Consider the following 22,510-nt stretch of genomic DNA (forward strand, 5'->3'; position numbering starts at 1 on the left):
CCATCCCAACGCATACACACTTACACTTGAGAGCGCGATAGCCGCTGCTAGGAGAGGAAGAGAAAAGAGAGGAAACGCATCCGGCAGTATTTGGCGGCGCGGCAGTTGGTGGGGGCGCAGCGTCAGTGACCGCCACTAGCGCGGCGGCATAGGGGAAGTAGCGGGGGGCTCTCGATGGCCGGCGAGCAGCAAGACAGGTGTGTTGCCAGGTCTGAGCTCGCTAGCGCGGTCATTGCCTTCGACCTCTACCGCTGCCAGGGTTGAGATGCATACTCTACCCTATTCCTCGGTCTGGCTGGTCTACACCTCCTTTGTTGTCATTATCATGGTTTGCGGCTGTACGATGTGTTGGTGTTGGTGGTGGTGGTGGTGCACCCACCATCGTTGAGTACCACCCACACGCGTGCACACATATCCGCGCGCAGTGGGCGTACCATACAGCCCCTGCAAGTCCCTCCCTTCCCCCCCCCCACCCCTTTTTTCACTTCCCCGGCGGCGGTGGGCACACGCACACACGCACAGATTATATATATATATATATACAGTAAGACTCATAGAGAGGTGAGGGAGGGAGGGAGATACGCGCAGGTTTTGAGGCCCGCAATGGAATGTCCACTGTCACGCGTGCCCTTTGCCAGCATCGTGGTGGAAGAGGAAGACGGTGACGACGTGGGCGTTGCGGAGACGCCCCAAGTCGAGGCAGGGCGCACGGGCGATGTTCTAACCTGCGAAGTGGATGCGGTGCAGCAGCAGCCCCAGCAGCACCGTGTTCACTTCGCTGCCTTGCGTGCCTCGAAAGCAGGAGTCGTGCACGCGGTGCAGGATGCCGCCCCAGCGTGGCACGAGCGTGCGGCATCTCCGGTCAGCAACAGCAGCCGTACTGGCAGCAGCGGCCAGGTGACACATGGACTTCGACTCGCACTCAGCGGTGCTACCGCCGTGGCTGCCGCGAGTTCAAGCACGCACAGCTCCTACTCGGAGAGCAAGGGCACGGTGTCTTTCAGCCGCACTCTGCATCTGAGATCGACTGCAGGGCCGCCGCAAGCGACTACCAAGACACCAGCTCAGCCCTCACCACAACGAGTGCCGCCCGATACGTCCTCATCACGGCGGAGAACGCTGAAGGACGGCGCTGAGGCTGAAGAGACTGTAACGCGCACAGCATCCTCGTCAAAGACGACAGCAGCAGCGAAAAATCGTAGTGCTGCTCGTGAGTCGCGCAGAGGCGGAGGCCACACCGACGAGTCGGCCTCGAGGCGTATCCATGCACGGCCAGTGCGGCAGTCTGCAGCCTCTGCCGCAGTAACAGCACCGCGCTCCGCTGCATCCGTGCCACCATCACCGCCTCTGGTATCTGCCTCACCGGAAGAAAGGGCAGCAGAGACACACCGGCTCGCGGTGCAGGCTGCCCGCCCCTCGAGCCTCTCCGTGTGCTTCGATTGGTGGATGTATCTGTGCTACTACGACACCCACGCACTCTTTACGTCGCAGACAACTGCCTTTGAGGTGCCGCTGCGTCCCGTCGCCGCCGCCAGTGCTAGCGTGTTCTACGCGGAGCTCACCCGCTGCTTTGCTGCGTGGCGCCGTCAGCACTGGGACTCGCTAGTGGTACTGCGCGACGTCGAGCCGGTCGATGCTGGTGCGCGTCGCCGTAGCGGTGCCACGGCGACGCGCGTAGTGCGCGATCTGGCACTGCTCGAGTACGCCAGCGCGGTATGGTATGAGAGTCTGCGGGTGCAGCGGCTGATGGTGCAACTGCTGCTTTCTGGCAGCGATGGAAGCTGGTCATTTGATGTGGGATGCTTCGATGCCCTACTCACTGCCCTCGGGGCCCCGCCATCGGTGGAGTCGCCCCTGTGCCCTGCACCCCCGGGGCCTGCCACCGTCATGCCACCGTATCATGTGGCACGACCAGGTCCTCCCAGCGGGATGGCGGGCACCGCCGCCAACTCTCCCACCACTCTCGTTACGGTGACGCGCAAGGACGCCGCGGCGGGGCCGCTGCCAACAGACGGTCTCTCCATCCGCGTCCCTACTGCGACTCGCATGCTCTCGCTTCTGCACGTGCTTGATGTGTTGTGGAACACGCTGCCCACCTCCATCCCGTTCCGCATGCCCGTGTCGGAGATGGAGGCGCCTGGCTACTACCGCAGCACCCGTGACCCCGTGAGCCTCTGCCAGCTGTACGAGGAAGCTTTTTGTGGAATGACTGCACCGACGCACCGCGCGTGTGTGCGCCAGCGCGCACTCATTACCCGCCGGCTGCTGGAAGTGCAAGCGTATCCACCTAGTCGCATCGGCAGCGGGAACGCTGTAGGAGAGGAGGTGCAGTCCTGCTTTTTCAGCCCCACGCACCTGCGCGAACGGCTCACGACACTCAAGGCAAACTGCGTCGACTACAACGGCGGCGGGAGCGAGCTGAGCCGGCAAGCGAGTGCGCTGCTCAGTGCAGGTGTCAAGGCGCTGCGGGACTCGCAGGCCGAAGAAGACAGTCGGACGGCGTACCAGGTGCGAGAAGAAGCCCACGTGAGGGAGGCACCGCCCGCCGCATCAGACGAGCGTGCCGCACCGAAGCCGGGCACTGCAGGTGCGCGCTTTCTGGAGGACTTGCCGAGTTTGTTCCCTCCTAGCGAGGCGGCAGCCGTGGTGCCTCCCAACCTGCGACAGCCCTCTCCCATAGGCGAGCATACTGCCGACGTCAACAGTGCAAGCGGACATGGGGAAAGCAGCCGACACAGGCGCGTACTGCACCTCCGCTCAGCCAACCCGAACGATGTTGCATCCAGCATCTCGCCCTCCACCCCCAACCGGGACCTGAAAGACTTCTGGGTGCAGTGCGATGACTGCAACGCGTGGCACAAGCTAGCGACGCGCCTCGACCCGGTCCCTGACACGTGGACGTGCGGCTTTCTGGGACTCAGCTGCTCATCACGCAAGAAGAAGCACAAGGCGGGCAAGCGCACTCTTAAGAAGGCCACCACGGAAGGTAAGAAGCGGACAAAGGCGTCTGCGCAGCGACACCGTGGAGCCAGAGACGGTCCGAAAATCGACGGCACTGACGCAGCTCCAAACGCGGTCACGGCGGCACCACACAACCTCGGCGGGCAGGGCGACGACAGTGGCGGCGGTAGTGGTGAAGACGACGATGTACCGCTCGTAGATACGTTCCCGGTGGCGGTGGGGGCTGCTATGGTCGCCGCCACTGCAAAGCCGCTAAAGCGCCGGCGATCAACGCCACGGAAGTCGCGCACCATTCTCCAGGAGCCGAAGAAAGCGCGTGTGCTGCTGCCCACGCCGTCGTCCTCATCATCGTCATCGTCATCGTCATCGTCGTCGGGAAGCTCCTCCGACAACGACTCAAGCAGTAGTAGCAAGAGTAATAGCAGCGACTCTGAGCCTGACTCCGACTCTGGCCTCAGCGACGGCGGCAAAGGCAAGGCAGCCTCAGCGCAGCCTATCTCGCGTGCACCCCGGCAAGCAAAGTCGTTTACCGTCGCTACCCACAAACTTCCACGGAGCGCTGACGTGACCAGCGCCATCGGCAAGTGTTCCCCCACCGCGGCGGCGGCTAAGGCGACTGGGACCGGCGCTTCTCATCCGGCAAGCACGACGCTGCAGCAGCTGATGCAGGCGGTGGCAGAGCTAGAGGGTCGACCGCTACAGGATAGCCCGTTCGATCAGCTTGAAGAGATCAAGAGACTGGAGAAGCGACTCAGCGCCATGGACTGAGTGCACGCACTTCCATTTCTGCGCATGTGTGCACGCGTTGCTAGCCGCCCTCCCTCATCCCTCGTCCTTCTTCCCTATCGTTTGCCTCGGCGCACGGCTGACGCGTTGCACGCTGGCGTCGTCCCCTTAAGCAATGGCCAATACGCGGGCGTCAAACTACAAGAGGGAAGTAATGAAGGCAGCAGCGACAGCGGTGATCGCAATGCGGCGCTACTCGCGCTACCGCAGCCGCCGCCTCTTCACTCGTCTAGCATCGGAGGGCATGATGCGCGTCGTCCAGCGCAGATCGGTCTCCCACCACACCATAAGCCAAACCTCGAAAGGCAGGGAAAGTAAGCGTACGGGTATCCATGGTGCCCGCCCCCACCCATCCCATGCGATGCCGTGTGTAGAGCGTGAGGGAGGTCTCACCTCTTCTCAAGGTCACTCGGTGCGCGGCACCTCTCTCTCTGATTCCCCGTCCGCTCACCTCCGTGGGCACCGCATCCTCCAGCCAGCAAGCCTGCCTCCCCCCCCCCGCTCACCCCTCCATCCCTGATCCTTCTCTTCGCTCTCTCGTCCCTCTTCTTCAGCTTCTATTTGAGGGGTGAGCCCGCTGTACTGCTTCGTTGCCATTCCTTGATCAGCAGCAGCAGGACGATACCATCCATACCCCTCCCCCACACACGCGAACACACACACGCTTCACTGCGTTGCGAGTAAATGTGCGCTCTGCTTGATCTCTACCCTCTCGTTGCCAGAACCTGTCGTTAGCCTTTATTCGTGTCATCTATATTTATTTATTGGCGAGAAGGCACCCGCTGAACGCCATTGTGTGCGCCTGCCTTAGATACCCCCGCACACACGCGCGCCGACACTAGATATTGCTCACCTACAACGATATACACATCTACACACACACACATATATAGAGATAGGCTCACTCGCTCTCACGCAAATAGCAGCCAACGTGCATCTTTGGGTGGATGGAGGAGAGGAGGGGGAGCGTGCGTGCGTAGTGATCAGCAGCAGAGAACGGCTCGCTTGCACAGCTGCTTGCTCGTTGTTGCCACTCTTTTCTTTTTCTCTTCTTCTTGGTGAATGCGAGTGGAACGGTCGGGCCTGCGCGCGCACGGGACCGGACGCTCTCTGGCTCATCCAGACGGTTCTCGTGTTCCTGAGAAAACAACTGTACCTTCAAGAGCTTCGCTGGATGCCGACCTCCGGGTCACCATCATCACCACGATCGCCAGAAGCTCCGAAGGCGACACGCGCTCATCGACTCTGTGGCTGCGGCGCATCCGTGTACAACCAACCACTCACAGCACAAAATAAACAACCACCATACCTAGAGCAGCATCTCAACCATGCATAATGGGCACCATCGCAAAATCGATGGGCATCTCGACAGTATTGAAGACTATCTGCGTCGCATGGCGCGGCCACCACGGACACGATACGACCCACCTTCACTGCATCAGGTACCCCGCACCGCTTTCTTCCTCGTGAGTAGCAGCCATGAGGGCGGCCCTTCTTATCAGTCCGCCAACGAGCAGGCAGGGCTGCAGGCCAGCACGGCCTACAATATGCCGCCCTCTTGTGCCGGGCTGCTGTCAACTCCAGCGAGCACTTTGGCGGCTCCCCGAGCGATGCGAGACTCCACTGCAGTGAGAACAGCCGCAGCACACCATGCGGATCCCGCCTCAGCGCTGTTCACGGGCATTCGACCGCCGACCTCGTCGCTTACAAGGCTTCCACGTGCGCTGGCGGAGGCTGCACCCCCTCACACTGCTGCTCTTCTCTCTTCAAGAGCTAAATTTCCGTCCTTTTCGCAGCAAGAGACCACACACATGCACCGCCGTGGCTGCAGCAACGATAGCAGCAGCAGCACCAGTGCCAGCGAGACGGCACACGAGAAAGGTACGACGCCAGTGTCCAACTCCACCGCTGCGTCAAGCCTCCTCATACCAGCAGTGCGGCCGCCGCCGCTAGCGTCCCTTGAAGGCGCTGCTGCAGCCCGTGAACAGGCAGCCGTGGTGCCCGCACGGCGTCGGAGCTATGGCCCGCGCAGCCCCTCGCCTTTTGCGTCCTCCCAGGACAAGAGCCGAGGTCGCAGCATGAGGGCCATCTTGGAGGGGCTCGAGGAGCACCTACGAGCTTCACCTCTGCTATCGCGATCGCCACAACAAATGGATTCCGACCGTCACCCCGGCAGCAGCCGGCACCCTCACGAGCGCAGCAGTGTTCACCCAACGTCGCTGCCGCAGTGGGGGATCACCGAGCTGCCTCACTACAGAGAGGATGATTCGGCAGCCCGCGAAAGAGCTGTGCATATCATGGGGGATCTCGCCACGGCGACATCACCCATGGCAGATGATCATCTCTCGTCGCTGCTCTCTTCGCTGGGTGGCAGCCCAAATTCCTGTGAAACACCGTTTCGCCGTCGCCTCCGTCACCTCGACCATCTTCTCGGCGACGGTGCAGCGCACCGTGATGCCACCTCCACACCGCGGTCTTGCTACCGTCACGATGACATCTCTGCCTTGGCAGGCACATACGGTAGCAGCGAGCCCCGAGCCACTCGATGCCGTGACCCGCCCGCTGCGGAAGAATCTTTAACGAAGAGAAGGCTGCTGCCGGCGGAAAGCCGCACTGCGACAGGCACATTGGCGGTGCCGCCGATAGCACAGCCAACGAGCATGCCTTCAGTGTTCTACGCAAACGTGCCCGACGAGAAACCTCACCTCCGCCGAGCGTACACCGCGCGTCTCGAGACAGCCTCCGGCGCAGATGTTGCGACACCGCTGCGTCTCGAGGCAGCCTCCGGCGCCGACGTGCCGACTCCCTCGCGTCTCGAGGCAGCCTCCGGCGCCGACGTGCCGACTCCCTCGCGTCTCGAGGCAGCCTCCGGCGCAGATGTCGCGACACCGCTGCGTCTCGAGACAGCCTCCGGCGCCGACGTGCCGACTCCCTCGCGTCTCGAGGCAGTCTCCGGCGTAGATGTCGCGACACCGCTGCGTCTCGAGACAGCCTCCGGCGCCGACGTGCCGACTCCCTCGCGTCTCGAGGCAGCCTCCGGCGCAGATGTCGCGACACCGCTGCGTCTCGAGACAGCCTCCGGCGCAGATGTTGCGACACCGCTGCGTCTCGAGGCAGCCTCCGGCGCCGACGTGCCGACTCCCTCGCGTCTCGAGGCAGCCTCCGGCGCCGACGTGCCGACTCCCTCGCGTCTCGAGGCAGCCTCCGGCGCAGATGTCGCGACACCGCTGCGTCTCGAGACAGCCTCCGGCGCCGACGTGCCGACTCCCTCGCGTCTCGAGGCAGTCTCCGGCGTAGATGTCGCGACACCGCTGCGTCTCGAGACAGCCTCCGGCGCCGACGTGCCGACTCCCTCGCGTCTCGAGGCAGCCTCCGGCGTAGATGTCGCGACACCGCTGCGTCTCGAGACAGCCTCCGGCGCCGACGTGCCGACTCCCTCGCGTCTCGAGGCAGCCTCCGGCGTAGATGTCGCGACACCGCTGCGTCTCGAGACAGCCTCCGGCGCCGACGTGCCGACTCCCTCGCGTCTCGAGGCAGCCTCCGGCGTAGATGTTGCGACACCGCTGCGTCTCGAGGCAGCCTCCGGCGCCGACGTGCCGACTCCCTCGCGTCTCGAGACAGCCTCCGGCGCCGACGTCTCCACACCAGCCCGCGGGGGTGCCGAGGACAACGCGGCTGCTGGGAATCTCGGTTTGCAAGATAAAGTGTCCGTGGATGCTTCGAGGCTGAGCAGAAGTTTAGGTGTGAGTGACGGGAGCGAAGGGCTTCCGGGTGCTGAGCGGCATCGCGGTGTTGACGAAGCGAATGAAGCGGTGGGCCTAGACGCTGAAGGAGACGTGCTGGCCACACTGAACACCTTCCGTTCGGCGGATGTGCACGACAGCCCCATCCCTTCATCTCTGCAACAGCAGGAGCAGTTGTCGGTGGGATCGGTCAGCACGGAGTTGACCGCATTGACTGTCATCAGCATCGAGGGAGGCCTTTGTGGGCCCAGTCGCAGTGGCAGAGGCGACGTGAGCAACGAAGAGGACGTGAGCGGCGGCCGGTGTCTGGCGACGCGTCTCTGGGCACGGCGGCAAGGTGCGCGGGCTGCGCAGCAGCTGCTTGCCCTGCGGAAGCGCGAGCGTCAGCACCGGCAGAGCGTGGTAAAGCGGGAAGTCGAGGGACGTTACGCGATTCGGCTCCGCGAGGCCAGCGATGCGGCTGATGTTGGTTTGGAGTGGCTGCGAGGCGCGGACGAAGACACTGTGACAGCCACGAGCTTCACGCTCTCCAGCTCTCCATCTCGGCTCGTCAGGCAGCTGCCGCATCGCGTGAAGGACGGCAGTCGCAGCGAAACGGTCGGAAGTCGAAGGATCGATCGCTTAGCGGATGATGGCGCCACAGCCGAGGTAAGTCGGTATGAAAGCCGCAGCAGCGGAAGCGGTCGCACACTGTCAAGCTCGAAGAGCAGTATGTCTGTCATCGACGATGCAGAGCAGCAGCGTGCTTTCAAGAGGGCATGTCCCGTCGGTCGCGAGGCTCAAGCACTGGTGCCATCTTTTGAAGTGGCAACGGGAGCTGCCGCTGAGGACGCCGCAATGGCGGAGAGGCACGACTCTCCGGCTGCATCGCTCACCGGGGCACCAGGGACGGCTGTGTGCGAAGTTGGCCAACCGGGAGGGACCCCTGCGCCGGAAGGCGCGATCGCTCGCGCAGGTGACGAGCGCACACAGCAGCAGGAGTCTGACTACGCGGCCACAACCGACTTGGCCGTAAAGCCCACGGCTGCAGCAAAGGAAGACGTGTCGCCGCCTTCTCCCCATAAACTGCTCTCCTCTCACTTGAAGGGTGCGCTCAGCTGTAGCGTCGAGGCTGCCGCGGATACGCCAGTCGACGAGACGGTGCACGCGGCAGCAGCCGCACCTCAGGGAGATGACGGGGTGTCTAACGCCCACGTCGCCGACGCACCAATGCCGCGCCCGCCACCGTCACCGCTGGAGGGACATTCCTCACCTCCCTCCGACCTGTGGACTCTCGACAAGGGGGAGAGCGAGGGCGACGGTGGCGAAGAGGAGACGGAGGCAATGATGACGTCGGAGGGCCATAAAAGAAGCAGTGGTAACGATGAGTATGAAGGCAGCAAGCACGCGAGTGGCGGCAGCAGCTCCGCTGGACGCTCCATCCCGTCAGGAGCAGGTCCGCTTCCTGCAAGAGCGGCTGCCACCGCGGCGGACAACGACGCCCAGCCCCCATCGCCCTCCAGCGGCGATAAGAGGATCAGCAGTAGCATCAGCAGCGCGAGCTCCTCCAGTTCTGTGTTCATTGTACAGCGCATTGGGGCTCAGCCGCATCTGTCTCCCTCTGCAAGCGCAGATGCCAGCAGCACCGGCACGGAGGGGGCAACAGTTGACGTGGGACACACTGATGCCTCTTCGGCGACGGCCTTCAAGTGGGTGCGCGCCTCCTCAGCGGCGGCCGCAGACGACGTTGCCGAATACCCTCCAGTAGCAGGGGCGGGGATGGAGCACGCACAAGCGAGAACCGACGCGGGTGTGCAGGCCAATCTTGAGGAGAGGGGAGGAAGTGATGGCGGCGCCGGAAGCAGCCGTAACGCTGCGGGCAATGAAGACGACCGCGGCAGTGGCCGTTCGCACTCTGCCGGCGCTGCGGTGTTTGTGGACGTGCAATTTTTGTGCGAAAAAGATTCCGCCGTGGATGAACGCGCTAAGAAGGACGGCGATGTGCTGCGTCCGTCACACCTGGCACCGCAGCCGGCGGAGCCGTCGCTTCCGCCTTATGCGACTGCTCGCACGAGTACAGATGTGCCAGTGCCGGCGCGTGGGGCTGCAACAGCGATGACCACAAGCCCCAGCGTTACCACCACCACGACGCCGTTGAGCAATGACCATGGCGCACAGCACAGCACCGCAGTTCGCTCTCCTGCGCCGGAATCCATCACGGCACATCGTCACACTGATGAGGAGCAGCCACGATCGCGTCGGAACGCGCGCACCACATCCTCGTCGGGTGCCTCATCAGGGTCCTTCTTTTACTCGCTGCCTCGCCAAGGCACTGCCCGTGCTATGAGCAGCGACGAGAGACGAGAGCAGCTGCTGCTGCACCAGGCCAACACCACTGGTGAGATAACCTCACCTGTTCACCGGCGAACCGAGGCGGCGCCAGCACCACACGCGTGGCACCAGCGCCCATGGGAGCAGCCTCGCACCGATGAGGATACAGGGTCCACGGCAGCTGACGTATCCTTTCTGAGAGAGGCGTGGCACGGTGGCTGCTCGTCTGACGTAGGTGGCGGAATTCGCCCTGATGACCACAGCCAGAGGGCCTCAACGAGGGGCTCCATGCGCGGTTGCTCTAGCGGCAGCAGGGACTCGGCTGAGGATGCGGCACGCCACTCCGCGGCGGTGCCAGCGGCCCCGAAGCAGCCCGCAATCTCGTGGACAATCCCGCTAGACTGGGCAGACAGCCTGGATGAGATGGATTCCCGATACCCCTCAGCAGCGCATGCAACCCCTGACGTCTCCATCGTCTCTTCCGTCCCATCCTCCGCGGCGACGCACAGCGACAGGTGTGCCTCAGCGAGAGCATCGCATCGCTACCAGAAGACCCGCGGCAGGGCTCCGCGCCGCCGCCTGCCTCCCCACCTACGTCCTGGTCGTCCGTGGGCTCACCTTCTGACTCGTGGTCTCCGGGCAGTCTTCTTTTCGGCCAGCAGCAGCAGCACCGGCAGCAACGATGGCAGAGGAGAGGCTTGTGCGCATGCAGCAAAGCATGCAACGGGGCCTGGCGAGGCAGCTTGCGCGGATGCTGGGGCCCAGGCCACCTCCTTCACGGCCGTGCTGTCCGCTGTGCCACGAAGGTCTGGGCCTTGGTATGCTACACCGGCGCAAGGCACCAAGAAGGAGCACCATGCTGCGCCTGTGGTCCTCGCTAAGGCCGCACCGCGGCAGCCTCGTCGCTCAGTCTGCAAGGTTTCAGCAGCACACAATGCAGAAAAGGCGCGTGGATTTGAAGAATGGACAAGGCCTGGAGCCGGCACTCAGAGCATAGATGTGCTGCGGGAGTCGGCATCATCGTACGCGACAGTGAATAGGTCGAAGGTGCCGACTACCACCACGTATGCCACGCCAGGGAGGCGCTGGCCTGCAGGCTTCGGTGTATCACCATCGCCAGTGCGCACTCGTACGCTGCCACCCCCGCCCTGCAGCGCTGCTTCTGCTGCCACTGCGACTGGCTTGCAGACCCGCACAGCCTCGGCACCGACGTACTCCGCTGCAGAGGCGGCACGCAACACCGCTGAAAGTTTGCTGCAGTTACGTCGACAACGGCAGCCAGCAGGGCTCACGTACGTGCAGCTGTATGAGCGGGGGCGCTCCTTGCATCTTAGGGCGCCCGCGAGCGTGTGGCGCCCCAGCTCGGCGACAAGAGCCGTTATCGCAGGCGGCATGCGGGCATGGCAGGCCGCCCCTACTCCCATTCGCGAGGGTGTCTGCGGCAGAGATGCGGCATCCCCGCGCAGCGCGGTGGTGTGGCGGCTAACAGGAGCCCCGCGACCGCGCGTTACTGAGGAGGGACGTGCAGTTCGGCAGCAGGAGCAGTGGGAGCTCCCCCTCATATCGACGCCTCATGAAGCGGTGGCTGCTCGTCGGTTGTCCGAGCCTTCCCCGTATCAGCCGCGTCGTCTGTCCGCCGCCGGTATTCGCGGCGGGATGGCAAGCGATGCTTCATCAAGCGCACCAACGGATGCGGCGCGTCAGACCGAGTATGCAGTCGAAAGCGTGCGTGCCAGTAATGTCGTACAAGCACAGTCGTCGCCATCCCTCTCTGGAACACCGCCATCGTCGTCGCCCTTCTCGCTGCCGCCTCCACCGCCCACAGTAGCCACCGCTCCCCGTCATGCCGCACCGACAGCCCCGTCGATGAAGAATGCAGCAGAGGAAGGCGCCGGGGACGACGACGAAGCCTGCAAGCCGTTGGAAGCGCGTGACAAGGCGGCCTCGACAGCGCACACCTCTGAGCTGGCACATGGCATAACCTCATTGGGGCACGTTGGCTTCAGCGCGACAGCAGCGGCAGGGGAAGAAGGTGCCACTCAGGGTCGAGACGAGACGGAGCAGGGCGAAGAGAGCGATGGGGAGGGCTTGTTGAGGACCAGATCGGATGCCGCTAGCCGCAGCGCTCTGCGCGTCTCGGCCCCTACTCCAGCGCCCTCGCAGTCGCCACAGCAGCCACCAGGAGCTTCACTGCAGCGCACCCCCGCCGATGTCACTCCAACGGCTGCCTCCACGGTTGCCGATGCAGAGCATCATCATGCGGCGAAGACAACTCAACTTCTGCCCACCCCGCCTGGTGACGAACCTGAGCACGGCCCTCAGCCGCAGCCACTGTTACCATCACCGCACGCGCTCGGGCCTCTTCAGGTAGTCCTTTCCGAAGAGGGTGAAGCAAATGCAGCGGGGCTCGTAGAGCCCCACGCTGGCAGCGATGATGCAGCACAGCTCCTCTCGCAACAAGGCCCTACTGAGCCGTTCAGGGGAGACCAAGCAGCAACAGGAAAAACCGAACGTGGACACGGATTCGTCTTAGCTGTCGTGGGGACTGCAGAGATGAGCCACACCGTTGCCAGTAACCTTGGTGCGCGCACACCTGGGACAGCGGCGAATCCCTACGGCAGCATCGATGCGGCTGGTCAGGGCCAGGATGTTGGGGTGCGTACCAGCCGTGCGGGGACACCTGTGGATCAGGAAAGTCTCTTGAGTCCCGACACGGATGCAGCGCTGCTCTCCATCTTTCCCGCGCCACCCATGGCGAGTGAAGTGCACGCTGGGCATTGCACCCCCTCAGCCCCGTCTCCGTTTTCGCCGGCGACGGCGGTGTCTGCTTTTACTATCGCTTCCGCGTCAGGACTTGCTACAAGCGCGGATATACGTTGCCAGTCAGGGGCACCGAGCACCCATCAACTGTCACACTTACACGTTGCTGATGAAAGCCCTGCCCCTCTACCACAGCCGGCCCAGCTTACTCCTCAGCCATCACCGAGAGCCGCAGAACCACGCGCAGGCGCAGCGAGTGCAGCGGATGGCAACGATCGCGTCATACCCCCACCCCCGAAGCAGCAGCAGCGACGTGAGGTACTGGAGAACCGCATCGCACGGCTCGAAGCGACACTGATGCTGCAGCGACAGCAGCGGCAGCAGATCGAGCTAAGTCGCTTTCGGGACCACGACCACGACAAGGAAGTGTCGGCGGACTACTTCGAGGCTGCAACGGATGGCGACGAGGATCTCTTGCGGAGCGCCTGTGGAAAAGGCGTAGAGTTGCGAAGGCGTAATATGCAATCATCCCAGCCACGCGGGCGGGGTCGCAGTGTCGATAGCGTTGGAGGCCGCAGCGCTGTCGCTCTCAGCGCAAAGGGAAGAGGAGCGTCAGGGCAAGCCCAGAGGAGTATGCTATCGGCGCCGCAGGCACAGGATCACCATCTGCTCGCGCCAGCGTCTGCCATCTACTGGGCGGCTCGACCTGGATTCTGCGCTAGCGGCGGCGCCAGGGGCACTGGGGCTGTCCGCAGACGTGGTCTACGCGACGCAGCTGCTCCTTCTGCCCCGCACATGGACCACGGCAACCGGAGCGGCTTGGCGGTTGCCTTACCCTCCCAGGAAGCTGTTTCTGCAAGCGCGGCACCTGGCGCCAGCATTGCGTCGTACACGCGGCTTGCATATCGTCGGTATGGCTCGGCGGCTGCGTTCGCGGTCGCGACGCCGGCAGATCCGAGGTACAGCCACGCCACTACGTCTTTCCTAATAAGCGCGGACTGGCGCTATCAGCGCATGTACGTGGATAGCATGTACTTCCCGGAAGCAACCGCTGGCAGCGCATCGCGGGGTGCCGAAGCGGCAAGCGAAGCTCACAAAGAGGAGAGCAGCTGGTTGGAAGCCACCAGTGGCGCGCCAGAGGATCCGGCAAACAGCGAAAGCGGACGGGCCACACCGGCCGCAGCTGTGCGACGCGCCTCCTCTGCGAACAACCGCGATGCTGATGTCTTTGTATGTCGGCCTCTTCGCTGAAGCAGCGAGGAACTAAAAAAGTCGTGCCGCTATGAGCGTCTGCTCATCCCGCCGCCTGCCCACGCGCAAGGCGAAGAGGCGAGGGGCGCATGTTTTGTTGCTGTTGTTGTTGCTGCGTGTACGTCCTTGTGTCAGTGGGCCGTGGGGTGTTGTAGTCATCGCTCGTCATCCATCAATGATCACCACTGCCACGGCTAATGCCACCATCGTCCGCCGTGGGTGCGAGGCGCGCCCGGTCTTCGCACGAACGCGAACCGAGGGCGCCCTATCGAACTTCATATCTGAAGCTCTCGTGGACATACACAGAGAGAGAAAGAGGGGAGGGCGGTGGCGCAAGGCGCAGCTCTGGTGCGGCGGGGGGGGGGGGGGGGTGAAGGTCACTCTGATCCTACTCCCTTTCGCATATAACTTACGAGTGTTGTCCACCTGCTTACTCCCCCTCCCCTGCCTCTCCGCCGCATCCGAATCGATGATCACTTCTCGTAGGCGGCGACGGCGACGTGTGCACTGGGACACCATCATCGTCACCACTACTCGCCCCTCCACTCTCTAGACGACACAGCACCGTCTCTGCCTGCAGCGCATGAAGCACACACGACCACGTCTGTGCGGGTCTGTCTCTACCTCCCTGCGTATCTTCACATATCTGCTCCATTGAAACCGCACGCACACACACCTCTCTCCCTCCGCGCACGCGCGCCAACCTCCCCCCCCCTCCCCTGTCTCTGCCTCGTCCATAACGACGAGCACACATAGCGCTTTACACCTTCGCGGGTGCCTCTTTTCCGGTTCCTCTGTTCTCTCTTCACGGTCTCTCTGCGCACCTGGACAGCTGCGTACACGTACAGGAAGACTCCATTTTCAGCTCCTCTATACATATACCTACGCATCTATCTTTACCCACAAATCAAAGAGCGCCTGCACGCTCTCCTCCTCCTCCTCCTCCTCCCCCCCCACACACCTCTTCCTCCGGCGCAACGACTCCTGCTGCTGCTGTTTCAGTTGTCCCTCCCCCCTCCCTCGCATCGTCGCACACGCACGCTTTCGTGTTCCGCCACCTTTTGGGTGAGCGCACGTCTACCGCGGACGGAAGTCTCCATCTCTTTTCAGTTATCTTGTGGGTTGTCCCTGAGGTCCTTGGTTGTCGACGCTGTGCATCCGACTCCCCTACTCTTGCGCCCACTCTGCGCTCAGCGTGCGACCGCAACACCTGCAGCCACACACACACACACTTCCAAGAAGAGAAACTTCAAGAGGAAGAAGAGCGAGCTGCGCTTGTCCTATTTGCCTGGTCGGCTTGCTTCTCCTCTTTTCATTTTCACGTGCGCACGAGCAAGGGCACGCGTGCTGTGCGCCATCATGTCCCACCCAACTGCACGTGGGGCAGGCGAGAAGGCGCCGCTGGTGCGTGGTAACTTCTCTGAGACTCACGGGGACCCCTACGTAGAGGAGCTGGGACCTGGCGCCCCCGTGTATACTGCCTCGCTTATCAGAGACGATCGCACGAGTCGAACGTCTGGCACCATCTCTACTGTCGACTGTGATCCCACCGATGACGACGCCGACTGGAACGTGGAGAAGGCCAAGCTGAGAAATTGCCGTAACGCGAAGCAGCAGCAGACGCACCACACCTTCCTCACGTCCAGTGGGCAGCCCTCCAACAATGAGCTATGGCGCTTCCGCGCGCGCGGCTGCCAGGACTGTTGGGCAGCGCTGTTCTTCATGGCACTCATCATGGTCGTATTGCTCTGGGGTATGGAACAGGTGTGGCAGCTGCAGCTGACGGAGCGCGACCTCGCCGTGATCGCTGGTGTCGCCGAGGGGAAGGGCTACGCAGACTCACACGCCGGCGCCGCTGTGGCGGGCGGCTCTGTCCACGGTAAAGTGCTGCATGGCGTGGCTGCGCTGCGTGCTGGTGTGGCGGCTCTGTGGGCCGGGATGGAGGGTTTGGCGCCTCCAGCGGAAGCGCACAACAGCGACGCCTCCTCGCCCTCCTCCTACGCTGGGATGATCGGGGCTGTCGTGCGAGCACTGATATGGTGTGCAACGGCGGCAACCACCACCATCCTGGTGGCGTACGGCGGTCTTCTTCTCATCGCCGTCTACCCCCGCCAGCTTATATTCATCCAGTCCGCCGTCGCATCGATGTTGTCTGCTGCTTTCGCCGGCGTGGCCCTTGCCCAAGGCGCGGGCCTGATGGCAATGCTCTTCGCCTTGTTGGCGTTCACGCCGCTTCTATGGATCTACCTCATTCAGGACCGGATTCCCTTCACCACCACGATGCTGTGCGCCACCGTGTCGGTCCTGCGACGTCATCGCAGCCTCTTCGCTATCTCCCTCGGCTCCGCTATCGCAAGCTGGTGCTTCGTCATGGCGGCGGTGGTGTGCGTGCTGCCGAGCGTGCTGCGCCTTCTCGCCGGCACGGCGTCTAGCGCGAATATAGCCTATCCCATCATCCTCGTCGTCTGTGTTTTCTGGGTCCAGGAGGCGCTAAGCGCACTCGTGCATGTGACCGTGTGCGGCGTGGTAGCCACGTGGTACTTCGCCGGTGAGGGGAACATGCCATCCTTCCCCGTGCAGACCTCGTTTCAGCGCGCCACCACGACGAGTTTTGGCTCGGTCTGCCTGGGCTCCCTCATCAACGCCATCGCGTCCTTTGTTCGCTTCCTTATTGATACGGTGCGCACCAGCAGCGACGGCGACAACTTCTGGATGTGCATCATGAGCTGCCTGGTGGGCTGCATCGAGGACTTGGTGCGGTACTTCAACCATTATGCCTTCGTTCACGTGGCAGTGTACGGGTGCGGCTACGTCGACGCCGCCAAGGAGACCTGGGTGCTTGTGAAGCAGTGTGCCTTCTCCGCGATATTCAACGATCTGTTGACGGGGCAGGTTATTGGCATTCTCGCCTTCATGAGCGCAGTGCTGGTGGCCCTCTTGACGGCGCTCGTGACGTGGAATGCAGCGGCGGTGGCGCTGATGTTTTTCATGTCACTGATCGTGAGCAGCATCTTCTACAGTCCGGTAAGCTCGTGCGTGGCAACGATCTATGTGTGCTTTGCGGAGGTTCCGGTGGGGCTGCAGCTCTCGTTTCCGGAGCTGTACGCCGCCCTTGTGGACGCCGATGCCGGCTATACGCAGCGCCGTGAGGAGGCCAGCGTGTACGGCACCGCTCTTGTCTAAGTCTCCGTGCACCCACGTACACGTGGCCTTGAAGAGGCGAGGAGCGACATGGGGTTCGGAAGGGAAAGAGAGAAAGCGGGGGTGGTCGTGCCGCGGTCAGAATGCAAGGCGGAATACATATACATGCACATGCATATCTGTATATATGTTCATAGCACAAAAAGGAAATATAAAAGAGGCCCCTGCACACCAGAAGTAGGCGGGCTGAAACATGACGAGCAAGAAAGGCTTGGTGGTGAGTTTGTTCGGATTTGTGGCGCGTCTGGTGCGCCCCACCCCTCTCCTCCTCCCCCTCCCCCTCCCCCGTCGTCGTCTTCTTGGCTCGCTTGTTCTTTCCCTTTGCAGCGTAACCCTCTTTTCCTTTATCTCTGAGTAGTATTCCGCACACCACACACCTCTCTGTCTCTCTCTCTCGCGCGCGCGCACTGCCTTGGTTTTTTTTTGGTGGTTTGTCTGTCCCTGGCTTTCTCTGTGGGGTGCTTAGTGCTGTGTGGCGTGTGGGCCTTTCTGTTTCAGCGCATGTTGTTTCTCCCGCCCCCATCACTCTCCTCCTCCCTTTGTGTTCCACTTGTGTGGATACAGATGAGCTTGTATGAGCGTTGTTATCGTCGTGGTCAGTGTCGCCTACGCACCTTTCCTCAGCATGCGCCCGCCGCAGCACGACCATGAGCACCTAAAGGCAGAGAGTACGTGGAAAGATGCCTATGGTGCTCTCTATCACCGCTCGCTCTTCCCCCTTCACATCTCTTACGTTTGTAGGCGTATGTGGGGGAGGGGGGCGGGGGTCTCTATCCTTTGGCTGATCTGCGCTAAGCGATCGCTTTCCTATGTTGTCCTGCTCTGGGGGTGTCGCTGCATCTCTGAGCACGTATGCTGTTGGGTGCCTTTTTCTGTGGCTTCTCCGTCACCGGATGACACAAAGGCAAGCCATGAACCCCCCCCCACCCTTGAAAGGAAAAGCCACGCCACGTCCTTTGCTGATGCAGCTCTTCGTTTCTCCCCTCCTTGCCTTGCTTGCTGGCGCAGCACGCACTCTCTCCCCTCCCCCACGCCACCCCGCCCTGTCTCCATCCTTGCCAGTGCTCCTGTTCATTGCTTGCTGCTCAGCAGGTCGCACATACCATGGCAGCAGCAGCAGCAGGACATTGCTGCACGCGCAGTGCCCCCCCCCTTCTTTTGGGTGGTGAGGCTCTCTCTCTCGGTGTGTCTGCGGGGAGTTGCGTGTCTGCTCGTCACTGTGTTCGTCCTTTCCTCTGTTGTTGCTGTTTGACTTCTTTATCGCTTCCCTTGCTTTCCTATTCATGCCGCCTCACTAGCAGGCCCATGAACCACTTCAGTGCACGTGTGCGTACGCGCCTACACGCATGCGCATGCAGGCAGGCACACGTATTCGTTCTGCACAGCGGTGTCTCCGCAATGCGTGCGTGTGTGTGTGTACGAGAAAGAGGGGTTCGTTTTCGTGACTGTGCACTCGTGCTGTGTGTTGGGCCGGAAGCACTGTCGACTTGCGCGCACTTGCCCAGAGGCAAAACACCATCAAGTACAGGAGCTGGCGAGTGCGCGTGTGCACACACAGCTCTTTGGCGCGCGCAAGCACGCCGTTCCCGCCTCATTCACCTTTGGAAGGTGCAGTGGAGGTAGCGAAGGCGGAGCAAGGGGGGGGGTAACATGTCCGTCCCGACTGTGGAGGAGGAGGGGGCAAGGCGGGGAAGAGAAGGTCGTCGTCGACGTTGGTTCTCCCCGCACTCTTCCCTCCAAGGCGTTTCGCTGCACGCGCATCGCCGTGCTTCCGCGAGACGTTTCTCCCTCCTAACAGGCGCCGCCGAGTGACCGGTGAGAGAGGCCCGCCCCTTTCCTTCGCTTTCATGCACTTCATCGACGGAGCGCATGGGGGCACACGTTGAACTGCATGCATCCTTGCTAGTCTCTTCTTCCTGCGCGAGTGTGCACACGTGCTCCTTCCGCCACAACTCGTGCCGTTGCGACCTCCACTTCCCCTCCCTATTTCCTGTGTGTTGTTTTTCGTTGTGCACACGCACACAAAAGACATACCTACTCACTCACCAGCGTACCCCCATGATACGGCAGAAGCCGCCACCGTAGTGAAAACGGGAGAGAGGGAGGGTGGTGAGGCAACAGTGACAAAACCGTCTGTCTCTCCCTTGAGCACCACCGCCTCCTCGTCTCCCCCCTTCTGCCGTCTCCCTTCTCGTACGGCGAATTGTGTTATGTCTGCGTCTTTTTGCGCCTCCTCATGAGCATCCTCATCGCTGCGTGCGAGCCCACCTCATCTCGGCAACGCCCTAGACCCTGACCCACCCCACTCTTCCGAGCGCGAGAGGCTGACGAAACCCGAACAAGAAGCGCATGCTTGTATCGCAAGAGAGGTGCGCGGCGCGCATCACCCTCGTCCCATCTCTGTCGCCACGCTCTGCCCAACGCACACAAGCGCGCATGCACATGGACACGCCGGGACAATGTCTTTTCTGTCTTGCGCTGCGCACCGGTGTCTCCCCTCCGTATTCCTGCTTGATGGAGTGGGTGTATCTGTGTGTGTGTGTATACCCCCATGGTTTCGTGTGCGTATGTGTGGCCCGTCCATGTCTGTACCCCCTCCCCCACCCACCCACCCCAAAACGTGGCTTTCGGGCCGCTTTTCGTTGTTGTCTTTCCCCGACTCTGTTGTTGTGCTGCTCGTGCTGCTGTCCATCTCAACTTTTTATTCCCTGCTCTTCTCTGGCATGTCGGTGGTCTTCCGGCCGCAGTCGCCACATCCGCAGCCGCTGCAGAGGAGTCCCCGTCATGCCGTGGCACTATGCGCTTGGGTCTCTGTCTACGCGGTGGGGAGAAAGACGCAGCGAGCCCCGAGCGTGTTCGTTAACTACGTGCTCTTCACGCATGCGTGTTCATCGCGGGCAGAACGAGTCACATCAGCGTCACGGCATATCGCTCACCCGACACGCACACACATGTTTTTCCTCCGGTTGTCTCGCCCCTGTCCCTCTGCCTCTCGTCCCCTGAGCGGCGCTGGTCCTCGTCCCTCTGCTGCGCGGTGGTCTGTGTCCTTGTTTCGCCTCCTTTCTTGCGTTGTTGCCGTTGCAGCACACATCTGTGTCTTCGTGCGTCTGTGCCGGCGCCAGTCTGATCGATTCCGACACCGATGTTCTGTGTCGCCCTCTCGTGTGCACCACCCGCTCTCTGTTCCCGTGTGTCCATGTGTGTGGGTAAGGGAGAGGGGACAAGGGGAAGAGGGCAGGGCAGGCGGCCACTGTCCCACCATCGCCGCCACGCCTGCTCGCCTCTTTCGTCGCCCATGCCTCGTCGCTGCGATGTCCACGCGCGGCGCGCCTCCCCTTTTTGTCTCCATTGTTTGTTAGCTTCCCACCCTTCTGGCCCCGTACATCAACCCACATACATATCCTCATGACCGGTACATACAAACATACCCGCACACAGTGCGTGGCATCTCGGGACCCGGTGCCCCCACTCTCTCCCCCTGCGGGGAGGCGGAGCGGCACCCCACCCCCTCTAGTCCTGCCCAATGCGGAGCCGCTTCCGGTCGTGACAGGGTCAAGCGCCGACGCCGTAGGGGAGGTCAGAGCGATGCATCGCCACTGACGCCGGCGGCCAGGTCCTGGACGGCGCTGCGTCGGTGCGACCCGCGGCCGTGAACACGCTTGCGCCATCCATGTGATGGGCAGCGTGTCGGCGTGACTCGAGCGTACCCCACACCCGGCCCCCACACTGCCCTGCTGGTGGTGGGGAGCCGGAGCCACCCCGAGGAGGATGCAGCACGTGGCGACCGGCACGATGGTAGCTGCTGTGAGGCCACCCGCGGGGCGGGTGGTGGGTGGGGCTTGAGGCAGGGGCTGTGCTCAGATGACTGTGTCTGCGCACAGCCGTAGCGACGTGCCTGCCGCTGCTTCAGTTCACGCGCCTGAGGTCTGTGCCAGGGCCCGGGCCAGAGGGAGGGTAGAGTGCTGTGTAGCGCGTGCTCTACGGTCAGAGAATGGTCACGTTGAACAAAACCTAACAAGATATGTAAAGCAGCGCTGCCCCACACCTGTGAGAGGTGGGGACTGCGTGATCGTGCATGTGTTGATGTACACCTTTGCGTGGCGGTGGAATGCGCTTGCGGGCAGCCATCCATGTTCCCCACACCACCATCCGATGGCCTCTCTCGCGTCACCTCTGCATCTACGTTGTTCCCTTCCGCCATCCACCGCTTCCTACGCGTCTCCATGCAATATGGCGAACGCACACACGCACAAGCCCCTACCTTAGCATACTTGTCCCCCACTCTCTAGCACCTTCCCTTCATTAGCCCCCCACCCCTGCCCACCGCTCAGGTCTCTCACCATCATCGCCGCCAAGCGTCCCTCATCCCCTTTCCCCATCGGTCTATATCCCTCGTCCCCTCCCACGGCTTCCTGGCCTACTGCGCGCCGATACATACGCATACAATAGCACACCCCCGTGCCTTCATTCGCACACGCCACCAGTGCCCACGCGCAGTACACTGTACGCACCGGAGAAGCAATGGGCCTCCTCGGCAAGGAACGCGCCGGCTCCTTCAAGGCCACAGACACCTCTGGACGCCATTTTCTCTGGACAATCGATAAGTTCTCGCAGTACACGCTTGGCGTGACTCTCGACAGCGACAACGTCACTTGCTTCACCAAAGTAAAATTTCACCTGCACATGGCCCTCGGCGCCAGTGGTGCCGTCGGCATCTACATCCATTACAAGAAGCCGCCGATCCCGAAGTACTCGTACTACCTAACGAACTCGAAGTGTGAAGAGATGCGCCAGCACACGGCCTACACCATCCCCGAGGATTCGGAGCGCTGCGGTCACTGGAACGTGTGCAGCCACGGGGACCTGAAGGAGTTCCTCGGGGAGGATGACACGCTGCTCGTGCATTTCTGTTTTGACGACGACACCCTCGTTGTGAATCAGCTCGGGCAGAGTAATATCTCGGTCACGTGGTCGATTCCGAAGCTGGAGACGCAGAACCTGTGTCCCTACTCCTCACGCGGTTTCTTTGTGGGCGACACGTTGCTCGTGGCCCGGCTGGACGTCAAGCAGAAAGATGGCCATACGGGACGTAAGTACAGCTACGAAGACGTGGTCACGTACATCATATTTGTCTTCTGCCGAAAGGGCAATGTCCCGCCACACAGCATCGAGCTCGTGGACTCCGCCGGCAACGCCTACCATCGCTTAGAAAGGAACGGTGATCAGTCGGGGCTGACGGCGCTGGTGGACCGCAGTGTGGTTGAGAAGAACATCGAGAACACCGGCGCCCTCCTCGTTAGAATCAACTTCTGCGTTGGCAAGAACCCGTTGGATTTGCTGAACATGCTTAGTGGTCTCGGCAGCGCAGAGGGTGAGCGGAAGGGCAGCACCAGCAATGGTTGCACCGTTCATCTCGACGATAAAAAAGAAGTGTGTACCGTCATGGACGACTAGAGAGCGAGGTGAACGGATGACGGGGCAGGGGAACTCTTGCGTGT

General features: G+C 62.2%; 4 protein-coding genes across 4 annotated transcripts; all 4 read left to right on the forward strand.

Moving 5' to 3' along the window:
* Positions 1-603: 603 nt before the first annotated feature.
* Positions 604-3,729, forward strand: LINJ_14_0360 (conserved hypothetical protein; the record flags this gene model as incomplete). Its single annotated transcript, XM_001464182.1, has 1 exon — positions 604-3,729. One exon carries the CDS (start codon positions 604-606, stop codon positions 3,727-3,729), a length of 3,126 nt encoding a protein of 1,041 aa, XP_001464219.1.
* Positions 3,730-5,075: 1,346 nt separating this feature from the next.
* On the forward strand, positions 5,076-13,811 carry LINJ_14_0370 (conserved hypothetical protein; the record flags this gene model as incomplete). The annotated part of the gene is made up of 1 exon (XM_001464183.1): positions 5,076-13,811. The coding sequence occupies one exon, from the start codon at positions 5,076-5,078 to the stop codon at positions 13,809-13,811; it is 8,736 nt and encodes a 2,911-aa protein (XP_001464220.1).
* Positions 13,812-15,170: 1,359 nt separating this feature from the next.
* On the forward strand, positions 15,171-16,994 carry LINJ_14_0380 (conserved hypothetical protein; the record flags this gene model as incomplete). Its single annotated transcript, XM_001464184.1, has 1 exon — positions 15,171-16,994. The coding sequence occupies one exon, from the start codon at positions 15,171-15,173 to the stop codon at positions 16,992-16,994; it is 1,824 nt and encodes a 607-aa protein (XP_001464221.1).
* Positions 16,995-21,533: 4,539 nt separating this feature from the next.
* Positions 21,534-22,466, forward strand: LINJ_14_0390 (conserved hypothetical protein; the record flags this gene model as incomplete). The annotated part of the gene is made up of 1 exon (XM_003392312.1): positions 21,534-22,466. One exon carries the CDS (start codon positions 21,534-21,536, stop codon positions 22,464-22,466), a length of 933 nt encoding a protein of 310 aa, XP_003392360.1.
* Positions 22,467-22,510: the final 44 nt, after the last annotated feature.

Source organism: Leishmania infantum, chromosome 14 (assembly GCF_000002875.2).
Source record: "Leishmania infantum JPCM5 genome chromosome 14".
In the NCBI taxonomy this organism is placed as follows: Eukaryota; Euglenozoa; class Kinetoplastea; order Trypanosomatida; family Trypanosomatidae; genus Leishmania; species Leishmania infantum.